The 12,682-nt window shown below is 49.6% G+C and overlaps 1 protein-coding gene across 7 annotated transcripts in view; it reads right to left on the bottom strand.

The window, feature by feature from the left end:
• Positions 1-3,607: 3,607 nt before the first annotated feature.
• Positions 3,608-12,682, bottom strand: part of LOC311096814 (uncharacterized protein) — a 367,324-nt gene continuing 358,249 nt past the window's right edge. For 5 of the 7 annotated variants that reach the window (XM_084136211.1, XM_084136209.1, XM_084136208.1 and 2 more), the window contains exon 4: positions 5,751-12,670. In XM_084136211.1, the coding sequence (XP_083992337.1) occupies positions 8,105-9,673 (1,569 nt within the window). In that variant the 5' untranslated portion in view covers positions 9,674-12,670 and the 3' untranslated portion in view covers positions 5,751-8,104. Of the gene's footprint in view, positions 4,142-5,750; positions 12,671-12,682 lie in introns of those variants that run through there. The other 2 variants (XR_014609111.1, XR_014609110.1) reach the window with 2 other exon arrangements.

The raw sequence follows: 12,682 nt of genomic DNA, 5'->3' as shown, positions 1-12,682 counted from the left end.
GTTACATGACGAGACAACGCAAGCACATGGCCAAACAAATGGCCATGTGCTGCACATGAAACATGGGCCTGTCATGATCCTGCCTCAAGACCAGGGAAAATCAGAGACAAGGCAGAATCATGACAGAACCCCTCCCTTAAGGAGCGGCTTCCAGACGCTCCCTAAGGGAACACTAAACACGTGACATGACAGACTGAGACAAGGACACAAACCAACAAAACATGACAAACAACAACAACGGCAAACATGAAAAAACTATAACAGGGTTGGGATGAAAAATCAAAAACAACAAACAAGGCAGAGGAGGTGGAGGAAACACACAGTTCTTAAGGGGCAGTCCAGGGTGAACAGGTGGACTAGGGGTCTTGGGAGGACAGGACGATGGCTGATGGCAAGGGGTCCGGGCAGACTTGGATGGGGACACACGAGGAACAGTCTTGGGGGAAACAGTTCGGGGCTGAGTGCAGACAGGGCTGACCGGGGAAACACTAGGCGACTTGATAGGGACAACAGGGGGCGACGAAATGGGACAAATCTTGATGGGGGAAACAATAGGAGACGAAGCAGGACTCAAGACAGGGGGTGTAGTAGGTGGCTGGGCAGTGGAGAGAGGCAATGCAGCAGCAGGCTGCGGAGCTGGAACAGAGTCATAGGACTGTGCAGACGAATCAGAACCAGCGCTCCTCACCTCAGACTCGGAAGATGCGCTTCTCATCTCTGATTCAGGATTCGTGTTCTCTGCAACCGACTCAGGAACAACAATCCGGACAGCCGACTCAGGAACAGCAATCCGTGCAGCCATCTCAGGAATAGCGATTCGTACAACCGACTCAGGAACAGTAATCCGAGCAGTCGACTCAGGAACAGCAATCCGAGCAGCTGACTCAGGAACAGCCCTCTCTGCAACTCTAGGCACAGGGTCTGGGGACAAGACAGGCTTGACAGGGACTTCTAGGATCTGGACAAGACGTGACAAATAATCTGACAGGGTCTTAGCAGCAATGACGATTGGCATCTCCTGGTGAGCTGATACAGACTCAATCACCGCCTTAGCAGCAGAATCGACCGCTGCCTTCTCTTCAGCACTCACGACAGCGGGCTCTGGAACGGCGCTTGCAGTAGCGGGCTCTGGAACGGCGCTTGCAGTAGCGGGCTCTGGAACGGCGCTTGCAGTAGCGGGCTCTGGAACGGCGCTTGCAGTAGCGGGCTCTGGAACGGCGCTTGCAGTAGCGGGCTCTGGAACGGCGCTTGCAGTAGCGGGCTCTGGAACGGCGCTTGCAGTAGCGGGCTCTGGAACGGCGCTTGCAGTAGCGGGCTCTGGAACGGCGCTTGCAGTAGCGGGCTCTGGAACGGCGCTTGGGACAGCCAGAGACAAAGGACAGGAGGCTCCCTTCCTCCTCTTCTTTCTCCTGGGTCGCGGAGCGGAGACGGTAGCCAGACTCGTGACAGGAGAGGAAGGTGAAGCAGGAACCGTTACAGGAACTAGGGAGCCCAGCGCAGGCGAGGAGGACTCCGGGCAGGAAGACTCCGATGCTGACTCCCACGACGGGTGCCTTCCACGCTTACCATGAAGATTTATGGACGTGGAAGGTGTCTCAGGAGTCGCGGCAGGACTGGGTTGGTCCCCAAGTGTAGCGACGGCTAGCAGACGACCCTCAGGGATCACAGGAAGTGAAGCGGGAGAAGAAGACCTTGTAGTACTCTGCAGCTCCCTCCGAGACAGACTCTCCACCATACTGTGGAACGGACGGCTGACCAGTCCTCCTCGTTCCGAGAGAGGAGGAGGGACGTTGAGACCCGCAATGAGGTAGCTATTGACCAGGGCGTCCGGCAATAAAACCCTCCTCTCTTCAACGACCTGGGCGTACTTCCTCAGGGACAGCTTACCCTGAGGAGGGAAAGGAAGCTTGCCCTCCCGGGCATCGGCGATAACCGACTGCCACCATCGTTCGGGGTCTGATGACTGCAGAGTAGGGGAAACAGGCAAGTCAGCTGGGTAGCTTGTTCGGTGGTGCTTCGACTGACAAGGAAACGGGGAAGACATTCTGTCTGCTGGGTTCGGTCTTGGTCGGTTCATTCTGTCATGGTGTAGAAGGAGAGAACCCAATCGCAGACCATTTGCAGACATTTCAAGGGTTTATTTAGACAAAACAGAAAACAAAACCCTCGAGGGGGCAAAACAAGGGCAAGACAAGAGATGACTAAACTAGACTAACACTGACAAACTAGACTATAACAGAAACAGGATCAAACTACTACTTAGACAAGACTTTCAACAGACTTACTCACGGACAGATCTCACAATGATTAACAGCAGATAACAAAACACCATAGCAGGTTTAACAATGAACCGACACAGGACAGCAAACACAAGGGGATTAAATAGGGAGCAACTAATGAAGAACACAGGTGAAAGCAACAATGAAAACAGGTGAAACAATAATGACTAAACAAGGGTAACAAGGGGGCGGGGTTACATGACGAGACAACGCAAGCACATGGCCAAACAAATGGCCATGTGCTGCACATGAAACATGGGCCTGTCATGATCCTGCCTCAAGACCAGGGAAAATCAGAGACAAGGCAGAATCATGACAAAACCAGACTGTAATACTGTATCTAATTAAGCTCTCAAAGACTGCCTGATAGAAGATTAGCATAAACTTTTGATTGACACCAAAAAGTCTCAGACGACGTAAGAAATGCAACCGTTGTTGTAACCTACTACAGAGATTATCTACATGGATAGTCCATGTCAGTGAATTATCAAAAAAGACACCAGATATTTATATGAAGGGACCTGTGTGATGGTTTCATTATGGATGATCACCGGCCTGTGATCCCCAACTCCTCTAGGGTCAAACACATCTCCTTTGTCTTATTGACATTCAGAGCTAGGTGGTTGTCCTCACACCAATTCACAAACCTTCCAATCTCTGAAAGATATTCAGACAAGTCCTCTTCCTTTTCCAATAAACCTAAAGTTGCAGTGTCGTCTGAGAATTGAAAGATGTGATTATTAGAGTAACGCCTTCTGCACTCATCTGTATACAAAGTAAACAAACCCGGTGAACTAACACAGCCCTGAGGGATGCGGATGGTGTTCCATTAATACTGGCCGCCTACGATTGGTCAAAAAAGAATAATACCATTTCATAATAAATGGATGAACTTTAAAATCATTCAGTCTTGCATTTAAGAGATGCGGCTGCAACACATTAAAAGCAGAACTAAAATCTACAAATAAGAGACGTGCATAAGAGCTAGAATTCTCTAAATGCCTATAAAATGTGTTATGGCTATAACAGCATCATCTGTACTTCTATTACTCCTATATGCAAATTGAAATGGGTCTAATAGACCGCTGACCTTTGTTTTTACAAAATTAATCATAATTTGATTATGATTAATTATCACGAGCGAGGGCGGGTCTGTGTTGAAACGCTGCTGTCAATCAACAATCGTGGGCGGGGCGTCCGATCGTGTGATGTCACAAAATCGAACGGCTTGATTTGAGACGGGAAAACATACAAGGAGATTAAAAATAAAACCACTGGATGGATTTTTATCATTTTATGATGGTTGTGTACAGGCACTGCCAACACACACTTCAGTACAATCAACTTGTAAAAGTGCATGTACCATTATATGACCCCTTTAACATGCAATATAAAAATATCTGTGGGGTAAGTCTGTCTGTAATAAATATATAGCTGATTATTAATAAGCATAACAGTGGAAACTAATCTCATGTTTTCTAATAATTTTACAGACCCACATTTGACACACAATAACACTTTACATTCAAACACAAGCTCTTCTTTCTGCTCAATCTTTATTAGCAGGAAATATTTACACATCATAGTAAAGGTGTAAGTTGTTACTGTATTATTCACAGTTTTCATGTAATAGATTCATGTATCCTGTGACAAACAACATCTCTCGGGTTTACAGAGTAAAGGAGGAGGTGTCCTGATGTGTCCTGATGTGTTCTGACATGCTCAGACAGTCTTGAAGCTCATGGTACAGCAGTGAGAGCTTTGAATCAATAATGTCACATGGTTGCACAGTACTTTCCCACAGAGGAGATACATGACACACATCTCAGTACCACTGGAACCTCTTCAGCATGACCTGTGACCTGATAATAGAAACATGAAAATAAATCTTTGCTGCACAACAATTTTACATGTCATTGTTGTAATTGAACAAACTTAAGGATTAAAGTAAGTCTATGAACTTTGAACACCAACTTTATTTTAACTTATCACACAGAATATTTCTCAGGCTTCATTGTTCCCAAACGACCTCTTCTGTTTTTACATGTAAGGTTGTCATCTAGAGTTCGGCGCCACACACTCATTGACATCAGGCTGAGAAACACACTGATCCACAGTGGACTTTACAAACTCTCTGCAACCGCAGCAGAACATGAACATGAACATCCTCAGTTTAGCTCACAGAGACTGACTGACCAAAGTATTGAGAAAGTGTTGAGAAAACTGTAATTCGAGAAACGGAAGATTAAAGTGTGTTACTGTGTTTGACCACTAGACGGTGCAACTAGATTTTCACTGCAAACTCAAAAGCTTTTAGTTCAGATCAGAGACAGAGGAGAAATAGATCTGATATGAAGATGAGGAATCTAGTGAATTTAGGAGGCCGGGGAAACACCTTGAACTCTTCATCATGTTGCTGATCAGTGTGTGTGTGTGTCGTGTGTGTGTGTGTGTGTGTGTGTGTGTTTAGCGCTTTATCTTGCTATAAGATCCACTTCACCTGTGAACACACTGCTGTTGCTCTGGCCTCTGAATACCTCAGATCACAGTCTAACTGAGCTTCTGTAAGAAGTGCTGGACATCATGATCCACAGCTCCACCTCACAACCTGAAGCTCCTGAAGCTCTGCAGGATCTGAGGATCTGAGGATCTGCTGCTCACGTCACGGTGACGTCAGTAACCGAATATTCTCCACTGGGAAAATGATTTTTAATGATAACTTTTAAACCTTTAAACTAAAGACAGTCTTACTGTGAGCAACGAGCTTGTTAATCGATAGTCATTGCTTTTGTTGAAGCTGTTAGCCTGCATTATTTCAACTTAGTTTTAAAATAATTGTTTAACATATACATAGGCCTACACACACACACACACACATATATATATATATATATTTTGCACACACACATACATATGTACTCTGCAACTGCAGCAGAACATGAACATCAGGAACACCCGAAGGCCACGAGCCTCCTCTCCTTCTAAACATATTAAAGTCATGCAGAAAGATCAGAAATAAATATCACCAGTGAGTCTCAGTGAGTTTTGCTGGATGGTCAAGCGAAATATATATATATATATATTTTTTGTCTCAAACCCTCCTGGATAAACAGGTTTTCTCACACATGCTTCAGAGACTTTGTTTTCTAACACATAAATGTCTTAGAAATCTCTGCAGTCCTGAATGCGTTACATTACACATTTATTATTATTTTAATGCTTGGCCTCTGATTAGTCTCTGTCTTTTCTGCAGCGCATGAACAATAGTCTGATCAGAAACCTCTCAGATTTCATCAACAATATCTTCACTTGAGATCCGAAGATGAACGAATATCTTACAGGTTTGGAACGACATGATGGAGAGTAATTACTGACAGAAACTTCATTAATGGGTGAACACACACTTTAAATAATCTGTGAGATTAGACTGTAAGTTATACTCAGATCTCTTTAGTACAAACACACAACTGATCATTTTATGCAGTTTATTTATAATAGTGTGTTTGTATCTGGACTTTTACTGCCATGATTAATTCAGTTTTTAGTTTACTGTTACAGTAAATGTGTCAAAGAAATGAAGAACTTGATTTAGACAAAGAACCTTAAACGGGGAAAACAAAATGACACATAATGCAGATAATGACAGAAACAGCAGAAGTAAATGATGCAAACGTGTGTGTGTGTGTGTGTGTGTGTGTGTGTATCAGAGAAACTGACATGAGGAGGATCATATTTAACATGGAAAACACAATACTGTCACACCAGATGAAAATGCAGTATTTCACTTATAAATAAACGTATAAATTAATTACATAAATAGAATGTTTTAACTATATGAAAATATAATAGCATTTACACACTTATAATATTTACACTTATTCCAAAGCCTAATAAACGGACACAGTTGATTTCTCCCGCTGGTTTGTTCTCTGATGAAGATTGAAGGTCTGGAAACATTAGTTCATCATGTTCTGTTATGAATGAAGATGCTGTCCGGATCTCCAGAGTCCAGAAGAAACGTACTCGGTTACCTAATGTAACCTCGGTTCTCTCTAGAAGAGGGAACGAGTATTGCGTAAGTAGCTTACGCTTCGGGAAAGTTCTCTTTCTTCGAGATCTGAAGCCAAAAAATTATCCTTAATTTTGCATTTATTGTCAACGCAGTGCAGCAGCAGGCAGACCAAAGCAAGCTGTATAAGCGTGCTCATTGGCTGCCAGGCGGCAACTGCTTAAGCCTATCAGTGAGCCCGGTGTGACGTCACACCCAATGAGGGCGCTTCGCGCCCTCCACACCCTTCTAACCGTCAAGAAGGGTGTGGCCAGTGTGTATATATTGCGGGCTCACAGGCTGAGTTCTGGTTTTCATAGTCTGAAGCGCAAAAGCTCGTGGCGCGTCACGGCAGGTTACGCAATACTCGTTCCCTCTTCTAGAGAGAACCGAGGTTACATTAGGTAACCGAGTACGTTCTCTTACGAGAGGTTCTCTCGTATTGCGTAAGTAGCTTACGCTTCGGGAACCCATTGTCAACGCCGTGCGCGCCGAGCATCCAACACATGAATCCCAGGGAGACCGGGGAAAAACATAACGTTGAAACAGGTGGCCGGTCGGGCCCACACCTGTACTAAGCACTTCACTTCACATAAATGATAGAGCGGCATAGCCGGTCTGTATACATCAGTGGAAATGGTGTGGCCGGCAGCGCGTGCCCACACAGTGCATAAACACGTATAGGGAAAGGGAATAGAGCAGAAACACTGGTCTATTTGTGGAAAAGAATCCTTCCCCTGGTGCCAACCAGAAAATTAACCAGTATGTGGACATAGTCTGCGCATAAGCGACTGGGCAGCATACATGCCACTTATACTGATAACAGTTTAGCCTGCAGGGCGGGAACTTCCAGGTTATAAAGCCTCACGAATGTAGATGGGGAGGCCCAGCCCGCCGCCATACAAATATCGTGAATAGAAATTCCGCTGGACCAGGCCCACGAAGAGGCCATGCCTCTAGTGGAGTGGGCTCTGACACCCAAAGGACACTGCAGGTGTTTGGAGGCGTAAGCTGCTGCAATCGCGTCCACTATCCACCTGGGCAGGCTGTTTCGAGGCGGCGAGACCCTTGGTGCGTCCGCCAAAAGAAACAAAGAGCTGCTTGGACCGCCTGAATGCGGCGGAACACGTGATGTAAACTCTCAGCGCCCTTACAGGGCATAGGAGGTTATCACTGTCCCCCTTATCGGATATTGGCAGAGCCGAGAGGGAGATGATTTGTGCCCTAAAGGGGGTACCAATCGCTTTGGGAATATACCCGTGTCTCGGTCTGAGAATGACTTTAGAGTCATTCGGTCCGAACTCAAGACATGCAGGGCTAATAGATAGCGCGTGCAGATCCCCCACGCGTTTTACTGAAGACAGAGCTATCAGAAAAACGGTTTTGAGCGAAAGGTACTTAGGATCCACAGATTCAAGCGGTTCAAAAGGAAAAGCCTTCAGGGCCTCCAGGACCAAGGACAGATCCCAGATAGGAACCGAGGGGGGCCGCGGGGGATTCATCCGCCTGGCTCCTCTGAGGAAACGGATAATAAGCTCATTCCTTCCGAATGCCCGGCTGCGCGTCGCCTCAGCGAACGCTGCAATAGCCGCCACATACACTTTGAGCGTGGAAGGGGACCTGCCCTTTTCCAACAGCTCCTGTAGGAAGGAGAGCACTTGCGGAACCCCACATGTGCGTGGATCAAAGCTCTTAGTAGCGCACCATTTAGAGAACACAGACCACTTAGACGCATAGAGCCGTCTCGTGGAGGGAGCTCTAGACTGCGTGATTGTGTTCACGACCCCTTCTGGCAGGTCAACGGGTATCCGTTGATTACCCATGCATGCAGAGACCATCGCTCCGGATGGGGATGCCAGATTGACCCACCGGCTTGAGAGAGGAGATCCTTTCTCACCGGGATCGGCCATGGAGGTGAGTGCGACAGCCTCACCAGCTCTGGGTACCAAATCTGGTTCTCCCAGCGCGGGGCTATAAGGAGCACTGGGTGCTGTGTTTCCCTGATCCTTGTTAAAACCTGTGGTAACAGGGAGATCGGGGGAAAAGCGTACAGCGGGAGGCTGGGCCAGGTCTGGGACAGCGCGTCCTCGCTTTTCGAGAAACATTTCGGGCAATGAGCGTTGTCTCTCGACGCAAAGAGGTCGACCTCCGCTCTGCCGAATAGGCGCCAGAGAAACTGGACTGTCTGGGGTTGCAGGGACCATTCTCCCGGGGGAATGATGTCTCTGGACAGTCTGTCTGGACCGACATTCAGGTGGCCCGGAACGTGCGCGGCTCTCAGCGAGCGCAACGAGCGGTGAGCCCACACGAGAAGGCGTTCTGTCAGCTTGCACAGGTTCCTGGATCTGACACCGCCCTGTCGGATCACATAGGATACCACGGACATGTTGTCCGAGCGGACTAGCACATGGTGATCCTGTATGAATGGGAGGAAGCGCTTGAGCGCGTTCTCGACCGCTATCATCTCCAAACAGTTTATGTGGAGGCATTTCTCCTGGTGTGACCACAGGCCAAGGACCGGTTTGCCCTCGAAAGAGCGCCCCAACCTGAGGTGGAAGCGTCCATCGAGATAACTTTGCGGTGTGAGATGGCTCCCATTGTCACTCCCCGCTGGTACCAGTCGGCTGCTAACCAGGGCTTCAGTGCTGAAAACGCAGCTCTGAGTCACTCTGATTCGAATGCCGCCGGAAGCCCAGGCTCTGTGAGGCACTCGGGCATTCAGCCAGCGTTGTAGCGGGCGCATACGTAACAGACCCAGCTGAAGCACTGCTGCAGCTGAAGCCATACAACCCAGCATCCTCTGAAATGTCTTGAGAGGTGCGGTGCTGCCCGGCTGGAAGGACGCGGCCAGGTGTCGAATGCAGCGCGCGCGCTGTGTCGACAGGCGGGCCGTCATTGCCACAGTGTCCAGATCCAAACCCAGAAAAGAGGTTGATTGACTGGGCACTAATGAGCTCTTGGTCCAGTTGACCGTGAGCCCCAGGCTGTCCAGGTGGCTTAGAAGCACTGTTCTGTGGGCGATGAGTTCGGCCTCTGACTTATCAGATCGTCCAAGTAGTTCAGAATTCGCATTCCCCGACCCCTCAGGGGAGCGAGAGCCGTGTCCATGCACTTCGTAAATGTACGGGGTGCCAACGACAGGCCGAAAGGCAGGACGGTGTACTGATATACCTGACCGTCGAAGGCGAATCTCAAGAATGGCCTGTGACGGGGTATTATCTGGATCTGAAAGTACACGTCTTTTAGATCGAGAGATATAAACCAGTCCCTCGGGCGAATTTGAGCGAGAATTTGCCCGGTTGTGAGCATTTTGAACGGTCTTCTCATAAGAGCCTTGTTCAAACATCTTAGATCCAAAATTGGTCTGAGAGCTCCGTCCTTCTTGGGAACAAGGAAATAACGGCTGTAAAAGCCCGACTCGCTCATAGAAGGGGAAACCGGTTCTATAGCCCCTTTGCACAGAAGTGTAGCTATTTCTGCTCGAAGTAGATGTGCTACTTCTCCATTCACTCTCGTCTCGGTACGCGCCGAAAGCGCAGGGGGCGGCAAGCGAACTGCAGAGTATAGCCCTTTTTTACTGTGCTTAGCACCCATTCTGATGCGCCTGGAATAGCTTCCCACGCTTTAGAGTGTGAAGCCAGGGGCAGAATGGCCTCCGGGCTCTGATCGCCGCGCGTCGCGGGCTCGAGAGCTCGAAACGGAGGGGTGGGCGCAGCGCGCGCGCTCTTGGTGCTTAGATACGGCGGATCGCACGCAGCGATAGCTGGCCGTTTTACACACGGTGTCCCGGCGGCTTGGACGGGGAACATATAGTGTGAGGCGCGACGCGCGAGGGTGGCGTCGGGGCGAAATGTTCGTTAGTATGTGTGAGCGCTAGAAGGCGGGCACAGGACTTACATTTAAAACATGACCGGTCGTGAGAGGCCGTGTGACAGAGCGGGCAGTGAGTAGGTGTGGGCACGGTGAGGTGGACACGTGACCTACTTTTAACACTCGAGCGGCTTCTGCCTGCTTTGTGAGAGTGGGCTCTGTGAGAAACACGGGATTTATAGTGCTTGTGTGCAGGGGTGAACACGGAAACGTGGGCACATTCACTGCATTTGAAACACATACGGCGTGAGCCGTGCAACCAGACATTATGCTCATTTGAGATTTCTCTGGGTCGCCGTGAGAACGGTGGTTGCGCGCAGGCGAGCGGGTAGATATACCGGCTCGATGACTGCGAAGTAAACATCTGCAGTAGCCGTGGCAACGGGGACTGACAGAGCGTGAAGCTTTGACAGTGGTCCAGCCGCAGCGAGCTTTTCTTCCCTCGTGTTTAGACGCTCATAAATACTCGAGCACCATGAGTAGGAGTGGTACGAGAGGCGAGTTCATTTTCTGTAAGTAAGAAAAACTGGCCGCGAGCTCGGAGAAGCGAACAGCATAAATTTTTATCTGCCGCGAGAGCCGGGATCGAACTCGGGTCTCTAGCGTGAAAGCCTATGATTCTGCCACTGAACCACAGGGGAGAACACATTACCTTTCAGTTAGCGTGAAGATATAAGAGAGCGACCTCATGTTCGTTTGCAGGTGTGCGTGTATAAAACAGGCTCGTTTACTGCAATAGTAATATTTCCAGCCGCCTGAACTTAAGAGGGGACTGAGAAATGTGTGAGAATTGGCGGTTTGTCCGGCCACAGCGGGACTAAAACACTCTCTCTCCTCTTTTCGCCGGTGAGTGAGGCGCGCGCGCGCTGAACGTTGCTCGTGACCGTCCGCTCTGTTATCCCTTGTGAACGGCGCAATCTGCGCGGCCCAACAAGGGGGAGAGCGGGTTCGCTTTCTGTATGTAAGAAAAGCTGGCCGCGAGCTCGGAGAAGCGAACAGCATAAATTATTTACTGCCGCGAGAGCCGGGATCGAACACGGGTCTCTGGCGCGAAAGTCTAAGATTCCGCCACTGAGCCACAGGGGAGAATACAATAGCTTTCGGTTAGAGCGAGCATATAACAGAGCGTCATGTCTTGTGACGGCGTTTGCTTGCAGGCGTGCGTGTATTTATAACAGGCTCGTACACTGCGATATGAACAATTCCAGTCGCCTGAACTTAAGAGGGGACTGAGAAATGGAGGTAGGTCCGGCCACAGCGGGACGAAAACACTCTGTTCTCCTTTTCGCCGGTGAGTGACGCGCGAGGACGGAGTAGCTTTCTTGTAACGTAAAGAGAGCTCCAAGACCGTCCGCTTCTGCCATCCCTTGTGAGCGGCGCAGTTTGCGCGGCTCGAACAGAGGGAGAGGAAGCTCGCTCCGAGACCATCCGCTTCTGCCATCCCTTGTGAGCGGCGCAGTAGCGCGGCTCGAACAGAGGGAGAGTGTTTATCTCATTCGCCTCATCCCCTGACGCGGCGGCGGCGCGGGCGAGAGCCGGCGGTTGAGCGGCCGGGAGGGGGGGCAGAGAGGGCGAGAGAGAAGCTCGAGGGAGAGGTTCCGGCGAGCTCCTCAGTCACAACAGTCTCCGGTGGTCTCTGCGAGCGGCGCTTCTTCTTGCGCGGCCCGGCAGGGACAGGCGGAGCGACAGCTTGGTCGAAAACTTCAAGTCGAGCCCGCAGGGTCGACATTGAAAGTTCCTTGCACTCGGGGCAGCCGCCCGTAGAGAGTGCGGTGGCGGCGTGCTCGCGGCCCAGGCAGAGAGCGCAGAAGAGGTGGCGGTCTCCGTTGCTGAGCGGGGCGCGGCACGAGCCGCAGGAAAAACGAGGTATTTTGACAAAAACGCCTCGTGCTCTTTTAGAACAGTGAGAGAAAGTGTGTGTCGCAGGGCGAACACACACAGCAGTAATAAAAGGATATGTCGCCGGATAGCGTAGCAGGCACGGATGGCTGAAGGCGGCAAAGGCGGCCGGCTTCCTCAGGCGCTGTCCTAGGCTTGCTGGTCGCTGGTTTCGACGGCGGCGGCTTCTCAAGATCCAGCGATGCGAAGAGCTTCGCTGAAGACAAGAAAATCAGAACTCAGCCTGTGAGCCCGCAATATATACACACTGGCCACACCCTTCTTGACGGTTAGAAGGGTGTGGAGGGCGCGAAGCGCCCTCATTGGGTGTGACGTCACACCGGGCTCACTGATAGGCTTAAGCAGTTGCCGCCTGGCAGCCAATGAGCACGCTTATACAGCTTGCTTTGGTCTGCCTGCTGCTGCACTGCGTTGACAATAAATGCAAAATTAAGGATAATTTTTTGGCTTCAGATCTCGAAGAAAGAGAACTTTCCCGAAGCGTAAGCTACTTACGCAATACGAGAGAACCTCTCGTAAGAGAACTTTATAAAGAGACACATGCCGTGTTCATCATCATCTTCATCAATATACACTGAAATATGAA

The sequence above is a fragment of the Abramis brama genome (assembly GCF_963993115.1).
Source record: "Abramis brama genome assembly, chromosome: 15".
NCBI classification, from domain to species: Eukaryota; Metazoa; Chordata; class Actinopteri; order Cypriniformes; family Leuciscidae; genus Abramis; species Abramis brama.
This window is presented reverse-complemented; position numbering and strand designations above follow the sequence as displayed.